At 36.1% G+C, this 21,423-nt stretch overlaps 2 protein-coding genes and 1 long non-coding RNA gene across 3 annotated transcripts in view; 2 read left to right on the top strand and 1 right to left on the bottom strand.

Moving 5' to 3' along the window:
- Window positions 1–2,271, bottom strand: part of LOC149692707 (uncharacterized) — a 58,429-nt gene extending 56,158 nt beyond the window's left edge. Inside the window, exon 1 of the long non-coding RNA XR_016382855.1 lies at window positions 1,956–2,271. This is a non-coding gene — a long non-coding RNA (uncharacterized LOC149692707). The remainder of the gene's footprint in view (window positions 1–1,955) is intronic.
- Snx1 (sorting nexin 1) lies at window positions 22–3,976 on the top strand. Its single transcript, XM_089868575.1, has 10 exons — window positions 22–317; window positions 543–618; window positions 693–919; window positions 994–1,237; window positions 1,321–1,595; window positions 2,491–2,584; window positions 2,681–2,886; window positions 2,978–3,121; window positions 3,195–3,347; window positions 3,427–3,976. The coding sequence occupies exons 1-10, from the start codon at window positions 216–218 to the stop codon at window positions 3,475–3,477; spliced, it is 1,572 nt and encodes a 523-aa protein (XP_089724701.1). The 5' UTR covers window positions 22–215; the 3' UTR covers window positions 3,478–3,976.
- Window positions 3,977–15,092: 11,116 nt separating this feature from the next.
- Window positions 15,093–21,400, top strand: LOC149692705 (ubiquitin-conjugating enzyme E2 Q1). The gene is made up of 8 exons (XM_089868564.1): window positions 15,093–15,399; window positions 15,954–16,058; window positions 16,178–16,371; window positions 17,914–18,092; window positions 18,876–19,027; window positions 19,120–19,323; window positions 19,999–20,065; window positions 20,191–21,400. The coding sequence occupies exons 1-8, from the start codon at window positions 15,238–15,240 to the stop codon at window positions 20,220–20,222; spliced, it is 1,095 nt and encodes a 364-aa protein (XP_089724690.1). The 5' UTR covers window positions 15,093–15,237; the 3' UTR covers window positions 20,223–21,400.
- The last annotated feature ends 23 nt before the right edge of the window (window positions 21,401–21,423 follow it).

The raw sequence follows: 21,423 nt of genomic DNA, 5'->3' as shown, positions 1-21,423 counted from the left end.
TATGCACTCTGAACTCGTGAGTCTTGATGCCGATTTCACAGTACGGTGGGGGGAGTCTTTGGCTTCCGAATATCCTGTAATTTCTTCGTTTTAATCGGATTATTTTATTTAGTGCATTTACTGCATTAGTAAATTAGCATAAATTATACTCTTATAGTTAGATAAAAGTCCTAATTTTCATTTCGAGTTAATTGTAATAATAATTAATAGTTATAATGGCCGATAGTAGAGAACCGCCCCCTTTGAACGATTCCGAGCCACTTTCAAGCGATTTCAAAGACGAAGAGAACGAAGATTTGTTTGTTTCCACAATCACCGTAAGTTAATTAAGCTAAATAAATGTCCAATTAATTATTTATTAAGTTTATAATGTAAACATAAACGACATGAACGCGATTTAGCTATTGTAAACGTAATATTCACTGTCAAGCCAAGGCTTAGGAAGAGGGAGGAAATTTGCATTAGCCATTTAATAGGAAAATTGAGGGAATTTATTACAACTTAATTACAATTAAATTTCGTGATTTACCTCTTACTATTAGAGCATGGAAAAATCCACGATTCAAAGACCAACCTCTGTTGTAGTTGAGAAATCATCAACTAATGATTTAATGTCCGGTAAATGCAGTTGATAATCTAAATGTTAAAAAATTAAATAAACAAATGATCATCTTATTCTGTGATTAAATTAGGGGGAGGTGTGGAAGTTAGTCTAGATGATGACCTGTTCCCCGCGAGTCCTCAATCAAAGTTAGAATTCCACACACCAGAGGAAGATAGTCAAGACCTAAATTTTAATGAAACCAAAAAGCCATTGAGTGAACCTTCAAAACCAGCGGAATTAGCTCCTAGTGCACCCGTTGCTGCTGCAGTATTGAACCCTAGCGTTGAACGAAAGATTGTCAAAAACCCTGATGAAGTACGTTCAAATATACACCCCCCCCCCAAACCCCTCTTTTTCTTTTGGTATAATTTTGGGTCTCTTTTTGTCAGATAACGGAAGAAAATGATCAGTTTTTAGAAATAACTGTTTCAGAACCAATGAAAATGGGAGATGGAATGGGAGCCTATATAGTTTATAAAGTTACCACTCGTACCAATCTGCCTTATTTCAAGAAAAAAACCATCAATGTCAATAGGAGATTTAGTGATTTTTTAGGACTTCATGGAAAACTGGGAGAGAAACACATTCATTTGGGAAGAATTGTACCGCCAGCTCCGGAGAAAAGCGTCATTGGTAAGATTTGAAATAATATTTATTTCTTTAAAATCCTGGAAGAAATCATCAGGGAATTTCAATTTTCCTTTGGGAAACCTTAGGGATGACCAAAGTCAAGATTTCTACCGAAGAAACTCTTTCTTCAACTGATTTTATTGAAAAGAGGAGGTCATCTTTGGAGCGCTATTTAAACAGGACAGCTTCTCATCCAGTTTTGAGAATTGATCCGGATTTCAGGGAATTTTTGGAACTGGAAACTGAGCTGCCTAAAGCCACAAATACATCAGCTTTAAGCGGAGCCGGAATTATGAGGCTTTTTAACAGAGTTGGTGATACTGTTAGTAAGATCACCTTCAAAATGGATGAGTCTGATCCTGTAAGTATTGCTCCCAACAAAAACAGGGTTCATACAAACCGGGAAAACCTGGAAAAATCAGGGAAATAAATAGTTGACAAAAACCTCAGGGAAATTTAGAATTTTTAGTAAAATTCATGGAAATCAGGGAAATTTGCGTCAAACAGGGCCGAGTAATTAAGCAAAATGTTCTTGAACATTCCCTCCATAGGATTAACATTACACTAAACTTTGAAGGCTCATAACTCTGGTTCTACTAGAGATACGGGGATGTCCTTTGAGTATGTAATAGTCCAATTTTTTCCCCATCCAACCATACTAAAAACGTAGAGCTACGACAAACAGGGGCCGAGTAATTAAGCAAAATGTTCATAAACATACCCCCCTCCATAGGATTAACATTACACTATACTTTGGAGGCTCATAACTCTGGTTACATTAGAGATACGGGGATGTCCTTTGAGTATGTAATAGTCCTATTTGCCCCCCCCTCCCTCCCTCCTTTGTTAACATTTGCTCCATAGGATACTCCATATACGGGAAAAACCTGGAAAACTCAGGGAAGTATATGGGGAAAAACCTGGAAATCTCAGGGAAATTTGTTTTCCAAAAGTTGTATGAACCCTGCAAAAAGAAGGAGATGGGGTTTTAATGTTCGCCATAGAAGCTGTTTGTTCTTGTTAGCCAAAGTTAAACTTAATTTTAAGTGGTCAAATCTATATTATTTCACGCTGCTTTAAATGGTTTACAAAATAATGGCGGATTTTTAGGGTTTAATGGGAAATCCCACGTATTCTATTCAGGTATTTGACATCTTGCTAGGATTTAATTTAATTTAACTCTGAAACCGAAAAAAAACCCGCAAAGTTAATAAAAACTTAAGCATTAATTAAGGATAATTTAATTTAATAATTAGTGGTTTGAAGAGAAGCAACATCAAATTGAAAATCTCGACCAACAAATGAGGAAACTTCATGCCAGTATTGAAGCTTTGGTTCATCATAGAAGAGGTCCTTTAATTTAATTTAATTTAATTTTTTTGGGGAGTCATTTGAAGTTAAAGTTAATTAAGTGATTAATTAATTAATTAAAATATTTGTTATCAGATCTGGCAATCTCTACAGCTAGTTTTGCTAAGAGTACAGCCATGTTGGGGAATTGCGAAGAACATACTTCATTGTCCAGAGCTCTCTCCCAATTGGCTGAAGTTGAGGAAAAGATTGAGCAACTTTATAGCAAACAAGCCACTGAGGATTTCTACACCCTCTCAGAATTAATTAGGGACTATGTTTGCCTCATTAGTGCGGTTAAAGTAGGTCTATTTTCATTAATTTTCAACTGACCTATTATTTGGTTAAATTTTTGTAACAAAACCTTTTTCATATTTTTTTTTTACCCCCAAGGACGTTTTTCATCAACGGGTTAAGGTTTATCAGACGTGGCAACATGCTCAACAAGTTTTGACCAAGAAACGGGAACAGAAAGCAAAATTGGAGCTTGCTGGTAAAAATGATAAAGTTCCTCAGGCTAGAGATGAAGTTATTGAGGTAACTAATTCTTGTTAATTAATTTTAATATCTTTATACTAAAAGAGTGTTTTAACCGTTTAATATCAATTAGTGGGAAGCCAAAGTGGAAAGAGGGCAGGAAGAGTTTGAAAACATTTCTAAAATGATTCATAAGGAGGTTGAACGTTTTGAACACACTAGAGTTCATGATTTTAAAGTCACCATTGTCAAATATTTGGAAGCCCTCTTGGCCACCCAACAAGAGGTAATATTGCCCTCATCTTCTTTATTATTAATTAGTATCAGTTTAATATTTAATTATTTATTTTCTCTTCATTAATCAGCTGATTAAATATTGGGAAATGTTTTTGCCCGAAGCAAAAGCCATTGTTTGAATTGTTGGTTGGTGAGTTAATTTTGTTAAAAAAAAAAAACAGTAATTAAGTTAAAGTTTCTTTGTGATGAATCAATAAGTGGGAAGGAAATTTAAATTTTGTAAATTAGACTTAACAAACAGAAACAGAAACAGTTCTATTTGAAACTTAAAATTCAAGTGGCAATGAGTTTCTATTCTAAAACTTTCTATATTTTGGGGGGGGGGAAGAGGGGGGGGGGTTCCGTTTATTATTAATTAATTATAATTAACGAGAAAAGAAATTATGATTCTATATTTGTTTAAAATAATGTTAAAAAATTGTCTAAATATTATCATTCCAAAAAAACAAAAACCTTAAAATAACTTTTTCATCCTAATTTTCTTTTGAATTCTAATAAATAAATAATTAATTAATGCTTAAATTAAATTGAATTAATTTCCATATCGTATGTACTTGACATATTTTTTTTTATTGATATGTTACCCAAATTTAGACAATAAATTTATTTACTAATAAATTTGTCCTATTTCTTAATCAACTGTCGCACGTGTTCGTAATAATTTCAAATTAGCGCGCGCTTTTTCGCCACGGGTCTGTGGAGCGCGTGCGCAGTTCAAAAATCCGGAGCTGCAAATTGTGACGTCACTTCTTTTGTAGTCTTGTCGTGGTCTTGTCAAGTTTTGGTAGGGCAAGACTAAAGTACAGAAAAAATCGAATGTGCCTAAGGTTGCCTAAGGTCGGAAATCACTAAAATCCCAATCGGGCGAAACGGCGGTAGAGGAAACTTCATCCTAAACGTTATTTTTCACCAAGGGGACCAATGGGGAGTAAAATACATTTAATTATAATTAAAAATGATTAACATTTTACGAATTTAAGCTTTTCGATCATTCAAAACATCTAATTCTTTAAAAAATAACGATTTACTTTGACGGCGTTAGGACCACTTAACTCCGCCCACAATTCTGTACTTTAGTCAGCTTAGGCCCCTTTATGTTTCTTAATTATCCCGGCCTAATTCATTTAATTATTTCAATTAAAACCAATGTTATGAATTAAAAAACACCCCCTTTCACCCACTGTAACTTTACACTTTATTTCCTTAAGTAATCCTTATTAAAACCACCCCAAATCACCCTTAGGCACCCGCTGAGTATGATATACTTTGTCAACCAATAATGAAACCGGATATTTCTGGCGGGTGATTCGAAAAATTCTGTACTTTAGTCTGTCGATCAATTTCGAGTTTATTTCCGAAAGTCGAGCAAATTAAATAAAACAATCGATTTAGAACGACTAATTATCATGGAAAAAGGCTTATTCAACATCTTTTATGATTATTCCATGCCAATTTAAAATTTTCGCACCCTTAGGCACCCTAAAAAAGGCCATCTTTACACTTTAAACGCTTAAATTTTAATTATCAAGGTCTTCTTACACAATATAGCTTACATATATAATTATAATTAAACTAATTAATGTGGTAAACCTTCATTTCTACCCTTTGGAAACCTCAAAACAACGAAATCCAAATATTCATCTTTAATTGATACGATAAAGGCTCGAAAGATGCCGGTAGTGCATGGGAGAAAGATATCTTCAACTTAACTCCGCCCACAATTCTGTACTTTAGTCAGCTTAGGCCCCTTTATGTTTCTTAATTAATTCGGGCTAATTCATTTAATTACTTCAATATAAACGAGTGGTATAAATTAAAAAAACACCCCTTTTCATCCCCTTCAAATTTCCACTTAATTTTCTCAACTAATTCTTATTAATACGACCCTAAACTACTCTTAGGCACCCGCTGAGTATGATATACTTTGTCAACCAATAATCAAACCGGATATATCTGGCGGGTGGTTCGAAAAATTCTGTACTTTAGTCAGTCGATCAATTTCGAGTTTTTTCGCGGAAATCGAGCAAATTAATCAAAACAATCGATTTAGAACGACTAATTATCATGGAAAAAGGCTTATTCAACATCTTTTATAATTATTCCATCCAAATTTAAAATTTTCGCCCCCTTAGGCACCCTAAAAAAGACCATTTTTACAATTTAAACGCTTAAATTTTAATTATGAAAGTCTTCTAACACAATAATAATTACAAATATAATTGTAATTAAACTAATTAATGTGGTAAACCTTCATTTAAACCCTTTGGAAACCTCAAAACAACGAAATCCAAATATGATATATATTCATCTTTAATTGATACCATAAAGGCTCGAAAGATGCCGGTAGTGCATGGGAGAAATATATCTTCAACTTAACTCCGCCCACAATTCTGTACTTTAGTCAGCTTAGGCCACTTTACGTTTCTTAATTATCCCGGCCTAATTCGTTTCATTATTTGAATATAAAGAAGTAGTAATAATTAAACAAAACACCTTCTTTCACCCCCTGTAATTTACCACTTTATTCTCTCAAGTAATCCTAATTAAATCTATCCCAAACCACCCTTAGGCACCCGCTGAGTTGGATATATTTCGTCAACCAATAATGAAACCGGATATTTCTGGCGGGTGATTCGAAAAATTCTGTACTTTAGTCTGTCGATCAATTTCGAGTTTATTCCCGAAAGTCGAGCAAATTAATCAAAACAATCGATTTAGAACGAGTAATTATCAAGGAAATAGGCTTATTCAACATCTTTTATAGTTATTTAACGCCAATTTAAAATTTCCGTACCCTTAGGCACCCTAAAAAAGGCCATTATTACAATTTAAACGCTTAAATTTAACACAATATAGATTACAAATATAATTGTAATTAAACTAATTAATGAGGTAAACTTTCACTTCTACCCTTTGGTAACCTCAAAACAACCGAAACCAAATATGAAAAATATTCGACTTTTTTATTGCTTTAAAAAATACAATAAGCTAGTCTTCAAATATCATATCAATCACGATACTAATCTTCATTAAAACTAGTTAATTATTTTCATCCCCTTACGAAAAAGGCTCTACAGGTGTCGGGAGTGAACTTAACTCCGCCCACAATTCTGTACTTTAGTCAGCTTAGGCCACTTTACGTTTCTTAATTATCCCGGCCTAATTCGTTTCATTATTCCAATATAAACAAGTGGTATAAATTAAAAGAACACCCCCCTTTCACCCCTTGTAACAACTTACTGCAGCACAGGGGATACAATGAGTAAAGGTCAGGAAAACAAAATATAACAAGTTGGGAAAACCAAAATATTACCTCTCCGAGTCAAGACGACTACTTACAAACTTATTTACCCAGATATGGAAATGTTTCTTAAGTTAAAATTTATGAAATATTAAAGCAGTATACAAAGCATAGCAAATATACTGTAAATCAGACGACATTTTACATCCAATAATGATATACTTGTACACATTAAAATTATCCGATGGGGGAGAAACGGGAAATGAAGAGATAAAACTTTGGAGGGATACTACCTTTACGTGTTTGTAAAGGCCCAATTTTCTACTCCTCAACTGTATGCCCTCTATGTTCAAAGCCATATTCACAACAGGGTTGCCATATAAACACTATCCTCTCGTTTCACCTCAACGATTTTCTTAGTTTGTCAACATGTTTGTTAACGTTACATAACACCAAAGCTTATTTGTGGCTACACACACTGAAAGTAAATGCGTACCATAAAAAGCATGAAAACACGAAGCTATTATCCGATTACGATCAAACCTTTCACTGGTCTAGGCTGCGTTCAGCAGAGCTCACCAAAAAAGACAGCGGATTTTGGAAATGTTTACCGGTGAGCTCTGTCGTCATAGCTTTTCTCCGGTCATCGGCGTTTTATAAATGACGCTAGCGCAATAAAGCGTGCAAGGTACCAAGGCTTAACAAAAATTGTATGATAACATATTTATAGAGATAGATAACAACTTTTATAATTAAAATTAGAAACTAGCATATCTCTCAAAATTCTCGCGTGATCAACTGGTTTCACGCCAATTAAATAGCTATAGCCCCATAGAGCTATTTGTATAAATTCATCCATGGTTTTTTCGCCAAGCTGAGAACTACACGTTTTACGTCACGTTATCCAAACAGCCGACTATTTTCTTTGAAGACCGCGCTAGCTCAGCGCTAAGCACCGTGACGTCAAAATTCAAAAACAAAATCCCGTTATGTAGGACACTGCTAACAGCGCTGGGCTCTGCTGAACGCGGCCCAGATTTCCACCATGAATATAATATCTAAGCCTAAAGTGTACTTAACTTTCGGCTCACTCTGAACCGTTTATGTCTCTGCATTACAGAAACGAAATCCAAACCCAAGCGTTTACTTTTTGGCCTATTGACAAATAAAAGTTCATTTGACCAACATAGTAGCGTTGTGCTTGTATTCACTTTAGAAAGGATTATGCTATAAACAGATGTAGTATAGCTTAGGTAATATATAAACATCCATTTTAAATAATAATATTAAAAAAAACTTTTTGGAATATCAAAATGAAATAGAGCTTTAAAGCTACAAAAGTACTAAATGCATCATAATTACGAAAAATATTTCCACATATTCACTTTATATTAAGGATAAAGGGAATATTATGGTTCTGTAGGATTCCTTTACACATCAAAACAAAACGAACTTCTAACGCAGCGCACTACTGTAACAACGGACGGACACACACAGACAAAAACATAGACTGATTTTTAACTCTTTCCGTATTAATTTTGAATTGAGAAACAAGATTATCTTAAATATTAAAATGAATATAATTAATATTTAATATTTTCTTCGTTAGTTATTCGCCTTATTGAACGTTACATCGTTTTAAAAAAGAACAATTAAACATTCTTGAGAGACTTGACTAATATTGGCGTTTGAAATGAAGCATACGCCGGTTGCTTCGCCTTATTCAAGTAGGTAGTATATAAGGGTGTCGAACTACAGTTGAAAGCAAGAACAACCGCAATTGCGAAAACCTATCGTGGACAACCCACCCTAGGGAGGCTAGACGTTTCTCGTAACCCTTGCTGATCGCCGCGAATGTCTTAAACCAAACGATGACGATGGAGTAGAAGCCAGGTGTGCAGACTGGTGTCCATGTGGGATGGACAAAAACAAAGACCAGAAGATGGTGGTGTAGAAGCCAGGTGTACAGACTGGTGTCCATGTGGTATGGACAAAAACAAAGACCAGAAGATGGTGGTGTTAGAAGCCAGTGTGAACAGACTGGTGTCCATGTGGGATGGACAAAGACCAGAAGATAGTGGTGTTAGAAGCCAGTGTGTACAGACTGGTGTCCATGTGGGATGGACAATGACCAGATGATGGTGGTGTTAGAAGCCAGTGTGTACAGACTGGTGTCCATGTGGGATGGACGAAGCCTATAAGATGGTGGTGATTAGAAGCCAGTAAGTACAGACTGGTGTCCGTGTGATGGACAAAGACCAGAAGATGGTGGTGGGAGAACTCAAATAGAGTAGCCATTTCTGTGACTGTGAAAGCAGTTCGGAAATGGCGAACACGTTTGCTCCGATTTGGAAACTGCGAACGCGGTCACGTGGGTGTAACAACAGACACACACACAGACACACAGACAGACACACAGACACACACGATCGTTACAGAACCTCTCCGTGACATACGTCACTCGGAGAGGTAAAAACAAGGGCTTTAAACTATAAAATCAAAAGTATAAGTTGAGTTGGGGTGAAATCTGAATCATCCACTGTCGCTTTTAGCAAAGCAATAACCTTTCAAACGGGTATAAAAAAACTAAAGGGGCATTGACAAAAACGAAAAAGGGACTGTGAGACGATATAACGGTTACATCCCTCTTCACTAAGATAAAAAATATATAGGTATAAATAATTTAGCTTAATATCTATATCAAAAGTTGCATTATTTTGATGGATACTTGAAACCGAAACCCAATTAAACTCTTAGGGAGCAATTAGCAACATACAATTTCTGAGAAAATATGAGAAAGACCATCCATAAGGTTGTGCAAGAGCTATAGATTTTACTATTCTAGTGGACTTTAATGCACAAACTTATCTCTTTCCCAATAATGACTGACATGGCAAGTTAATATGTTTGGGCATCGGCGTGTGTCACGCAGTGGTTTTACTTTATCATAGCGAAGAGCGAACTAGTCAATCTATGAACATAAAATAATTGAAAAAGAATGAACTACAAAATTATTTAAAACAAAAACTGTAGCGACAAAATTAAAAATAAACTATATAGCTAGTTGGAAGTAGAAAAATATAAACCAAATAGTTGCATCTGTAAAATAAATAATAAAATCTCTACAATCAGAGTGGTTCTGCGTCGGCGACGGACTTCTTGGGGCCTCCGGCTGGATGTTCTTTGGCCAGGGAATTCTCAGTACGGGACCTCCTTTTATTTATAAACCCTTTTACCAAACCTAACAATAGCACGACGCACATCTTAGTCCTACCTTAATTTCTATTTTTTTAAATATAACACTCCTATGTTAAAACCCTTTGCATGGTTGCCAATACAGTAGTAATACATAAAAGTTAAAGGGACAAAGGGTAAAGATAATTGGTCTATGGCGAAGGTGAGTCGGACTTGAAGAAATGAGAAGAAAGGTGCACGATGTTGGTGACAGTGAGTCGGACCTAAATAAAAGAAGACGACCCAAGGGCTAGTAATAGCAGCCACATCGTACCCTACTTAACAGGCGTACATAAAATTTATGTGAATAGTCCCCTCGATGCGCTACTTTTAACTGTGCTAAAATGATTACCCGTAATCCTTACTTCAATAAATTTATTTATGTTATAATTGTAATAGTGCGACACAAAGAGAAATTTTGAGTGGGTAACCCCTCGATGCGCTACCGTTAATATGCTAAAATTATTACCCGTAAGACCATTCTAAAAACAACAATGCTAAAATTATTACACACAAGTAACCCTTAATAGAAGAACAGAACGTTTTAGGGATTACCCCCTCGATGATCGAGTTACCTTTAACAGTGTAAAATGATTACGTACTTAACGCCCGATAAATACACGTAAAGAAAGTTTTAGTTTACAACATAGACTTATGCCGACGCATACTTTTTGCATCTTAGAAATTTCTAACATGAACTTATGGCCAGAAGCGTTTGAAAGAGAAAGAATTTGGTAAAGCACCATACGGCAACGTCATAACCTTAGTGATATCCCCCCTCCCCTTCCCTTCCGGGGGCAAATAGTATTCTCTAGTACAAAGTTGCCCCTAACGTAGGGGATAAACAGTTCACTCCCCCTCTCAACCGAAATTACTCTATATACTTGCTTTTGCTTTGAAAATTTTCCTCGATTTCTTTGAATGGGGAGCAGGGTGGAAAGTGTGGAATCCTTATTGTCGACGGGTGACAGAGAATTTAAAGGGAGTAGGAAACAGACTTGTAAATAATGATAATTTAATCGGGAGCCCTGCGGGCTCCCGACCCCCCCCCCCCCCAAAAGCCCAATTTTCTTGGGTACCCGGGGCTCCCTAGTGGACATGGGTATTTAAATAAAAAACTTGAATATCATACTGAGGCATAGAACTATTTTGGTGTCGAGGAAAAGCCGCGTATTTTTAACTTTTACTTTCACTTTTGAGTCTTGAACTCTTGGAGAGTTCTCATCGCCCCGAATTTTTCAGGGTACCCGGGTGGTACCCGACCCCCCCCCCCCCTAAAATATTTTTTCAGGGTGTCCTGTGAATTTTCTTGGGTGTCACAGGCTCCCTGGTACCCCCTATTTACAAGTCTGGTAGGAAACCTACAATTTTAATTAAGGCAATAAAATAATGCTCTCTCTCTCTCGCTTTAAATATATCGAGCAAACGTAAAACTCAATTCACAATGATTAACCACAATTAAATGCTATGCTTATACTTACTATTATAATCCCCTTCCTCTTAAAATACACGAAAGGAAAATTTCACCTCACCACAATTCTCTCCCATTCACTCTCCCTTCAATGACGAACGAAAAATTTTATACTGCCAAATGCGGTACTCTTTCACGACAACGACGCCCCGCCCACCCCCACCGACAACAACAACAGGGCAGGTCAAAGTAGACCCACATCGTAGATGTTCATCATACGATGTGGCTGAAAAGAAGTAAGAAGAAAGGTGCGCGACTTTATGGCGCGAGAACACAAGACATTGGCAGTGGTCGAAGGGTTTAAGGAGATGATCGGTGGGACTGATAAGGAAATTAATAGAGGAATAAACTCGAATATGCTCGACTGCCTAAAGTACAGAATTTTTCGAATCACTCGCCAGAAATATCCGGTTTGATTATTGGTTGACAAAATATATCATGCTCAGCTTGTGCCTAAGGGTAGTTTGGGGTGTATTAATAAGGATTACTTGAGATAATAAAGTGGAAAGTTAGAGGGGGTGAAAGGGGGTGTTTTTTTAATTTATACCACTTGTTTATATTGATTAAATGAATTAGCCCGAAATAATTAAGAAACATAAAGAGGCCTAAGCTGACTAAAGTACAGAATTCTGGGCGGAGTTAAGTTCACGTCCGACACCTAATGAGCCTTTTTCGTAACGCAATTAAGAAGATGAAAATAATTAACTAGTTTTAATGAAGATTAGTATCGTGATTGATATGATATTTGAAGACTAGCTTATTGTATTTTTTAAAGCAATAAAAAAGTCGAATATTTTTCATATTTGGTTTTGGTTGTTTTGAGGTTACCAAAGGGTAGAAATAAAGGGTTATCTTATTAATTAGTTTAATTACAATTATATTCGTAATCTATATTGTGTTAGGAGACCTTGATAATTAAAAGTTAAGCGTTTAAATTGTAAAAATGGCCTTTTTTAGGGTGCCTAAGGGGGCGAAAATTTTAAATTGGCGTTAAATATTTATAAAAGATGTTGAATATGCCTTTTCCATGTTAATTAGTTTTTCTAAATCGTTTGTTTTAATTAATTTGCTCGATTTACGCGAAAAAACTCGAATTTTCTCGACAGACTAAAGTACAGAATTTTTCGAATCACCCGCCAGAAATATCCGGTTTCATTATTGGTTGACAAAATATATCCTACTCAGCGGGTGCCTAAGGTTGGTTTGGGATAGATTTAATTAGGATTACTTGAGAGAATAAAGTGGTAAATTACAGGGGGTGAAAGAAGGTGTTTTGTTTAATTCATTTTAAAATATTTATTGCGTAATGAAAGTAGTTTTTATTTCAATATTAATAATTTTATACGTAAGTACCGTTATAAGTCACTCAACTTACTTAATACTTCTTTATATTGGAATAATGAAACGAATTAGGCCGGGATAATTAAGAAACGTAAAGTGGCCTAAGCTGACTAAAGTACAGAATTGTGGGCGGAGTTAAGTTCACTCCCGACACCTGTAGAGCCTTTTTCGTAAGGGGATGAAAATAATTAACTAGTTTTAATGAAGATTAGTATCGTGATTGATATGATATTTGAAGACTAGCTTATTGTATTTTTTAAAGCAATAAAAAAGTCGAATATTTTTCATATTTGGTTTCGGTTGTTTTGAGGTTACCAAAGGGTAGAAGTGAAAGTTTACCTCATTAATTAGTTTAATTACAATTATATTTGTAATCTATATTGTGTTAAATTTAAGCGTTTAAATTGTAATAATGGCCTTTTTTAGGGTGCCTAAGGGTACGGAAATTTTAAATTGGCGTTAAATAACTATAAAAGATGTTGAATAAGCCTATTTCCTTGATAATTACTCGTTCTAAATCGATTGTTTTGATTAATTTGCTCGACTTTCGGGAATAAACTCGAAATTGATCGACAGACTAAAGTACAGAATTTTTCGAATCACCCGCCAGAAATATCCGGTTTCATTATTGGTTGACGAAATATATCCAACTCAGCGGGTGCCTAAGGGTGGTTTGGGATAGATTTAATTAGGATTACTTGAGAGAATAAAGTGGTAAATTACAGGGGGTGAAAGAAGGTGTTTTGTTTAATTATTACTACTTCTTTATATTCAAATAATGAAACGAATTAGGCCGGGATAATTAAGAAACGTAAAGTGGCCTAAGCTGACTAAAGTACAGAATTGTGGGCGGAGTTAAGTTGAAGATATATTTCTCCCATGCACTACCGGCATCTTTCGAGCCTTTATGGTATCAATTAAAGATGAATATATATCATATTTGGATTTCGTTGTTTTGAGGTTTCCAAAGGGTTTAAATGAAGGTTTACCACATTAATTAGTTTAATTACAATTATATTTGTAATTATTATTGTGTTAGAAGACTTTCATAATTAAAATTTAAGCGTTTAAATTGTAAAAATGGTCTTTTTTAGGGTGCCTAAGGGGGCGAAAATTTTAAATTTGGATGGAATAATTATAAAAGATGTTGAATAAGCCTTTTTCCATGATAATTAGTCGTTCTAAATCGATTGTTTTGATTAATTTGCTCGATTTCCGCGAAAAAACTCGAAATTGATCGACTGACTAAAGTACAGAATTTTTCGAACCACCCGCCAGATATATCCGGTTTGATTATTGGTTGACAAAGTATATCATACTCAGCGGGTGCCTAAGAGTAGTTTAGGGTCGTATTAATAAGAATTAGTTGAGAAAATTAAGTGGAAATTTGAAGGGGATGAAAAGGGGTGTTTTTTTAATTTATACCACTCGTTTATATTGAAGTAATTAAATGAATTAGCCCGAATTAATTAAGAAACATAAAGGGGCCTAAGCTGACTAAAGTACAGAATTGTGGGCGGAGTTAAGTTGAAGATATCTTTCTCCCATGCACTACCGGCATCTTTCGAGCCTTTATCGTATCAATTAAAGATGAATATTTGGATTTCGTTGTTTTGAGGTTTCCAAAGGGTAGAAATGAAGGTTTACCACATTAATTAGTTTAATTATAATTATATATGTAAGCTATATTGTGTAAGAAGACCTTGATAATTAAAATTTAAGCGTTTAAAGTGTAAAGATGGCCTTTTTTAGGGTGCCTAAGGGTGCGAAAATTTTAAATTAGCATGGAATAATCATAAAAGATGTTGAATAAGCCTTTTTCCATGATAATTAGTCGTTCTAAATCGATTGTTTTATTTAATTTGCTCGACTTTCGGAAATAAACTCGAAATTGATCGACAGACTAAAGTACAGAATTTTTCGAATCACCCGCCAGAAATATCCGGTTTCATTATTGGTTGACAAAGTATATCATACTCAGCGGGTGCCTAAGGGTGATTTGGGGTGGTTTTAATAAGGATTACTTAAGGAAATAAAGTGTAAAGTTACAGTGGGTGAAAGGGGGTGTTTTTTAATTCATAACATTGGTTTTAATTGAAATAATTAAATGAATTAGGCCGGGATAATTAAGAAACATAAAGGGGCCTAAGCTGACTAAAGTACAGAATTGTGGGCGGAGTTAAGTGGTCCTAACGCCGTCAAAGTAAATCGTTATTTTTTAAAGAATTAGATGTTTTGAATGATCGAAAAGCTTAAATTCGTAAAATGTTAATCATTTTTAATTATAATTAAATGTATTTTACTCCCCATTGGTCCCCTTGGTGAAAAATAACGTTTAGGATGAAGTTTCCTCTACCGCCGTTTCGCCCGATTGGGATTTTAGTGATTTCCGACCTTAGGCAACCTTAGGCACATTCGATTTTTTCTGTACTTTAGTCTTGCCCGTTTTGGTACGGGTTGGACTGCTTGTCTTTGATTATGTTTACGTTGTTTCCAGCAGTTTTAAGTTAAATTATTTTAATTATTTCGCGATTTTTATAATCAATGCGCGAAGTTAATTAATAAACGGTCGGGAAAGTAGAAATTCGGACCATGGCTTGTTTAAATTCCTTAAAGAAAGATATCAAAACTTTGGAGACTATTTTCCCAAAAAACCACGAAAGGTTTCAAGTGGTTTCCGCGTCGGTAGACGAACTTACGTGCAGATTTATCGGTAGATGTGGAAGGAAATACGAAATTAACGCTAATATTACGGTAAGTAACTAATTATAATTCTCCCACCCAATTAAATCGATAGACCGCGGACACCCCGATCAATTGTTTCTCGTTAAGCCTTGGCCTCCATATATTACCCTCCCTCCCTCCCCCGGGCCTCATTATTATTTTTTATTGATGTTCTAGCCTGAAATTCGCGAGTTTTAACTTAAGATAACGGAGTAAATACACTCAAATTTTGTCTAGCAAATACTAGAAATTTTGAATCATTTGAACTTTGTAACCGCGGTCTACTTTTCCTTACTAAAAATATGAAGTACATTGATTCAAATATGTTGAAAGATGCCTTTGTTTGAACTTTGAACTACACATTAAATTGTTACTTTTAGTATTATAGTTACATTTAAAACCATTTAAGTTAAACGTAGTTTAATTATGAATATAATCAGTATTCGGGTCTATTACTTTGAGGCTAAAAGTTAGAATTATCAAATAATAGGGAGTAATTGTCTAAAATTTTGATATTAATCAATAAATTAGGTCAGTTTCTATTAAAAATATGACTATAATAATAAGTCGTTGTCATTTATTAGGAAACGTATCCTTCAACACCACCGGTTTGGTTTGCCGAAACGGATGAACCTTGCGTTACATCAGCAGTTCATAGGCTAACAAATACAACTGGACACGATAATCTAGTGAGTATTTAAGTTTTTAACTATTCCTAGTGAGTTTTTGAGTTCTTAATTATTCCAAGTTGGAAGAATAAGTGACTCATTTCCTTGGTTTCGTTTTTTTCCTTCCTGTTTTTGTTCAGATTATAGAACAAGTGAAACTTCTGCTTAGAGAACTATGCAAAATGCACAGTGTTGCGGAACCTCCTGATTTAGAGGGATTAGATCGTGTAGAAATTGTACAGAATAATTTCCCTGAGAAAATAGAAGATAATTCCGAGGAAGATGATGATGATGAAGAGGAGGATTTACACATTGAAATGGAGGAAGAAACCAGGTTAGAACTTTGTCTCTACATTTTTATTCAATGTTGATTATATGTATTTAAATGTAATAACATTGGGTGGGCTTCGTTACTCCATGTAATTTAGTGTTTTCTGTGGGTGGGTAGGTAGTGTTGTGATTTGTGTGTGTGTGTGTGTAGCTGGGATACCATAAAAACAAGTACAGGGTTCGTACGGAACCTGGATATCCTGGATAAGTCAGGGATATGGGAAATAGGGGAATAAGTCAGGGATTTAAAACATTTTCCTAAAAAGTCAGGGATTTTGTTTGGCATATCAAAGCATTCTTCACACAATGCTAAATATGAGCCAGGTGTGATGAAGTTGGCTCTGGTAAACACCTTAAAATGGTCAGGGATATAGGCAACATTTGGTCAGGGATAACCTGGAAAAGTCAGGGATTTTCAATGTAAAAATTTCATACAAACCCTGAAGTATGTTAATAAACTGGGAAAGAAAAGATCCTCAATAAGATAAAGAAAGGGGTTCACTTCCCTATAGAGAGCTTTCAGATGGCATAGTAGTATGTCACACCCTCCCAAGTCTTACCTCTGTTCTGGTAGCCATATTGGGTGGTCTCAGCTTCATTCCTGCTTTAAAACCCACCAATATGGCAGTGTAAATTATGTCAGAGACTCAGCTCCTCCTCCAACTGAAAGCTCTCTATGCAAGGGCACCATCCATGCCTTGTCACTGTGTTTGAGACTCAAAAATATCCACAAATACCACTAAAAATCGCCCCAGAAACCAAAAGACCCCCTCCCTTCCCCATGAAAAGTAGGGAAAACACCCACAATCACTGAAAAAAATCTTTGATACTTATCTACAAAGCCATTATCCCATTTCAAAAAAAAAAAAAATAGACCTTAAAAATCCCACTACTTGTCAACTCTTTTCAAGACTTACATACTGAAGCTTCTTCCCCCAAAATTTTCACAGCTTGGTGTGATAATAAATAAAAGCAAAGAGAATATAGGGGAGGAGTTGAAGCCCCCCCCCCCCCGCTTACAATGTTGCCCCTAAATTATACTAGTGGTACAAGGGTGTTTCCGGCTCAGTCGCGCCACCTACATACCATTTAATGTCTCAAACGGAAATGCCTCGGTACTGCGCATCTTATACTGCGCATTGAAGCATTGAAGATACTGGTAGAAAAGAGCAACAAGTTTTGCCGCCACTTTCCACTCCTCCCCTCTATTCTCTTTGATAAAAGGGACCCCATAATGGGAGGCTTAGTCATGGATGGTAGGGTTGGTTCCCATAGAAATCGGGAACCCCTTCTATTTAGTTTTTGTGCAAATAAAATTGTGAAATTTGTAATTGTAAGACTTTATTTACAATTTCTATGATTGTCTTGTTTTTCTACGACTTATGCAAAGAGTTTAAAAAATGTATGCTTAACTAGAACTGTCACCTTATAGTGTCCTATCCTATAGGGCTCACCATATAGCCTTAGCGCGTTGTACAGTGTTTTACAACCTTAGCTCATTGTAAACCAGACGGAGTACTACAAAGTGATTTTGCTCCCGTTTTAGTAATCATGATAAGAATAAGGATGATGGTATCAGCACGGAACATTCGGCCACTTTAGAGAGGTTGCGCCAAAACCAACGACAAGATTACCTGAAAGGATCAGTTTCGGGTTCTGTTCAAGCCACCGATAGACTCATGAAGGAGTTAAGAGAAGTTTATCGCTCCGAAAGCTTCAAAAAAGGTAAGAAAAATCAGTTTGATTTCTACTCTTGTTAAAACCCTGAAACAAACTGAAACAGGGTTCGTACCAACTTAATATTCAGCTAGAAGGCGAAGGTTACAAAGGATATTGTTTAAAGCGCGTTAAAAATGTTAAAAGTTGGGGCAAGAAGCGATATCTAGTTTATAAGGGAGAAGGTAGAAGATGCCTAAGTATTCGCGCGCCATAATCCCAGTCCCCCTTTCAAAATACAAGGGGGGACGTAAAAGGAGGCCGGGCTATTTCGCCTCTGCTCAGTCGGGAAAATACGGAATTTTCTTCATTCGCGTTGTGCTGACGTGAGTTTTCAAGAACCAATGAGATGCTGGTTGTAAAATTTTTAGAGGCGGCGGGGATTAACTCCGGACAGGCTACGTTTGGACTGGAGATAAAGAGCTAGAAATGTGGCACGAATTTATAACTTCTCCCTAGTAAACTAGATATCGCTTCTTGGTTGGGAGTAATTTATAGAGCTATTTCAATTGGGGGGAGGAGGAAGCTTTTGCGGCGGGGTTTCGCCAGTCCCCGCCTAGGCACCATATTGTGCGGGAATTTAAATTTAGCATAGAGTTCTTCAGCGGAGGGAGGGTGAAAACCGGCTCCGTTTATTGGCAGGCCCAACTGTGACGTTTCCCCCCTTCATCTGATATAGCTCTATTGAATCAGTGGAAAAAGTGGGGTTTGAAATAATACTAGGGCGGGGAAAGCTTTTGGTGAAAAGAGACCTAAAGCGTGTGTGTTTGATATTGGCTTAATGCTGGATAGGAGTTTTCAACGTTGATCTTGTGAACGACAGTCTATACGAATGGAATGTTCGTCTGTTAACGGTGGACCCTGACAGTCCCCTTCACAACGATCTAGTCCTTCTTAAAGAAAAAGAAGGCAAAGATAACATTCTGCTAAACATCGTTTTCAAAGTAATTTATTTCATGGGTCTCTCTTGAGTATTTTGGGTTTTTTTATAAACGTTTCTCCCCCCCCCCCTTTTTTCGTCTGTGTGTTTGATAAGGAAACGTACCCTTTTGAGCCGCCCTTTATTCGCGTGGTACATCCGATGATTACGGGCGGCTACGTTCTGGGCGGAGGGGCCATTTGTATGGAACTTTTAACCAAACAGGGTTGGAGTAGCGCTTACACGGTGGAAGCCATTATTCTACAAATTGCCGCGACTCTAGTGAAAGGAAAAGCTAGAATTCAATTTGGTGGCAATAAGGTAAATAAGAATCGCTTGTTTTTATGGCTAGCGGGGGTTTGGGGGGGGGGTCGCGCCAGAAGTGAAGCGATTGCGGCAGCGGAACGAGGGGCCGTTCACTCAGTGTATACGACTGTACTAAGGTGACTATAGAGTAGTGTCGGTAGAGAGGGGAGTAGACTCTACTCCCCTCTCTACCGACACTACTCTATGCCCTGCCCTTGACAGTGTTAAAATGATTGATTACACGTTATCAGTAATCGATGTACAGAAACTCGGAGAGAGTGAGTAGCCCCTCGCGATGGAAGTAGCAAAATACGCTCCTTATTTAGAAATTCTTTTATTTGTTGAAGTATATAATTAATTTCTGACGAGTTTTTGGTACAACGTTGGGGGCCATTGAGAGAGGAGGGAAATTTGGACCACCTATAGGGCAGTCTTGACGTTGACCCGCGATTACGTCATTCTTTTTCTCTGGGTCCCCGCAATCTCTCTTGGCGGCCCTGCCAACGTTAGTCCCTGTCCCTCTTCCCTCTTCGTTGGTATTTTGAAACTTCTGATGATTTAACTTTACTTCTGGTCGAAGCCCCCATTACCCCCCCCCCCCCATTTCTCAATCCGGCTGAAATGAATCAGTGGTGATTAATTGTGTATTTACTTACACAAATGTGTATTTGCGTCGTTATCGTTTCTTAGGGGCAATATAGTTTGGCCCGTGCTCAGCAGTCCTATAAATCACTTGTACAAATTCACGAGAAAAATGGTAATGATGATTTCACGATTGGCCTTTGACCTTTATCCTTTACCCATTAACCCCCAACCCCTTTTTTATTAAAAAAAAAAACTGAGTTTTTAAAAACCGAGTTGCTCTTTACTTTTTTCAATCAGGATGGTTTACGCCACCCAAAGAGGACGGTTGATTTTATTTAAATTTTAAAAACAAAACAAAAAAAATTAATTCACCGTCGCGTAAATAAAAACAAAAAAATAAAAAAGCCAAAAAAGAAAAAAAAAATACACCAGAAAGAGAGAGAAAGAGACAAAAGAAAAATTTGAATAAAAATAAAATCACTTCCATCTATTTCCACAATTATTATTTTTTTTTAAAGAATGAAAGCCAGTGTTTAGTATTAGAATGAAAAAACAATTACCGCGAAATGTTTTTTGTTTTTTTTTTTTCTTTTTTTTTTTTTCTTTTTTAATGGAATATCGCATCTTCGCGACTACGGACAAAAAAAAATTTTAAACAACCGAATTTTCCTAAACTAAATATTGCGTTTCGCGTCACGTGTCCCAAACTGTGTACAGAATTTTGAGAATAAAAAGAAAAACCACGCAATCGATGGTTTTTTTTTATTATAAATATTATTCAAATTGAACTATAGGAAAACGCGTCGCTAATCCTTTTAAAAACAGAGTACGATCGGCGGAAAAATGTTCGGTTGCGATTTTTTTTTTTGGAATAAGAATTCGGTACAATCTATAGTTTTTAAAAGTGGATGGTGAAGTTACGACTGTTTATCGCGACTCCGAACAAACAAATAAAATCCGCAATTGAATACCGAGATATAATTTCGAACTAACGCGTTAATATTAATTTAAAGTTGTAAATCTCATTAATTAATTATGAAATAGTGGTTTCAAAAATGTATTCTATGAATGTATTGTTTGAAACAATTCGCCGCTCGCTACAAATTGCAATTGATTTCCAGTTCAGCGTTGCGTTGCGCCGTGCTAAGTAATTTAAAATATAGTAGTTTTGGCTTCTTTGACTTTTATATTAAAACGCCAAAATTCATCGCGATGAAGCTAACAGTGTTTTTCCGCGCAATTCATTAGTAAACTGCGGCTTATGTAGTAGATAGTGAATTTTAATTTTTTTGACGTAAGAAACTTAAATTTTTACGCCAATTGTAAATTGAATTGAAGATGTAAGATTCCTAGATTTTTCATTGTGTTTGTTTGTTTATTTCTCGTCCCGCCCCCCTTGAATTGATATAGCATTTTATTTGTTTGGTGTTTACGTTCAAAGTCGTAAATAAACACGACACCCGCAGTCTGAAAGAAACGAGAATAAAATTTAGTTTATACATAAAAATTGGTCAGTGTAAAAGGATTAAC

Source organism: Phalangium opilio, unplaced genomic scaffold (assembly GCF_054372755.1).
Source record: "Phalangium opilio isolate 3A_F unplaced genomic scaffold, DU_Popi_V2 ptg000024l_1, whole genome shotgun sequence".
NCBI lineage: Eukaryota > Metazoa > Arthropoda > Arachnida > Opiliones > Phalangiidae > Phalangium > Phalangium opilio.
The sequence above is the reverse complement of the archived record's forward strand: the minus strand, read 5'-3'. Positions and strand labels throughout refer to the sequence as shown.

Coding starts and splice junctions, on each gene's coding strand:
- LOC149692705 (XM_089868564.1), top strand. CDS start 15,238: ATGGCTTGTTTAAATTCCTTAAAGAAAGATATCAAAACTTTGGAGACT. Junction 15,400..15,953: donor AAATTAACGCTAATATTACG/GTAAGTAACTAA, acceptor GTCATTTATTAG/GAAACGTATCCTTCAACACC. Junction 19,028..19,119: donor TGCTAAACATCGTTTTCAAA/GTAATTTATTTC, acceptor GTGTTTGATAAG/GAAACGTACCCTTTTGAGCC.
- Snx1 (XM_089868575.1), top strand. CDS start 216: ATGGCCGATAGTAGAGAACCGCCCCCTTTGAACGATTCCGAGCCACTT. Junction 318..542: donor TGTTTGTTTCCACAATCACC/GTAAGTTAATTA, acceptor TCTTACTATTAG/AGCATGGAAAAATCCACGAT. Junction 2,887..2,977: donor GCCTCATTAGTGCGGTTAAA/GTAGGTCTATTT, acceptor TTTACCCCCAAG/GACGTTTTTCATCAACGGGT.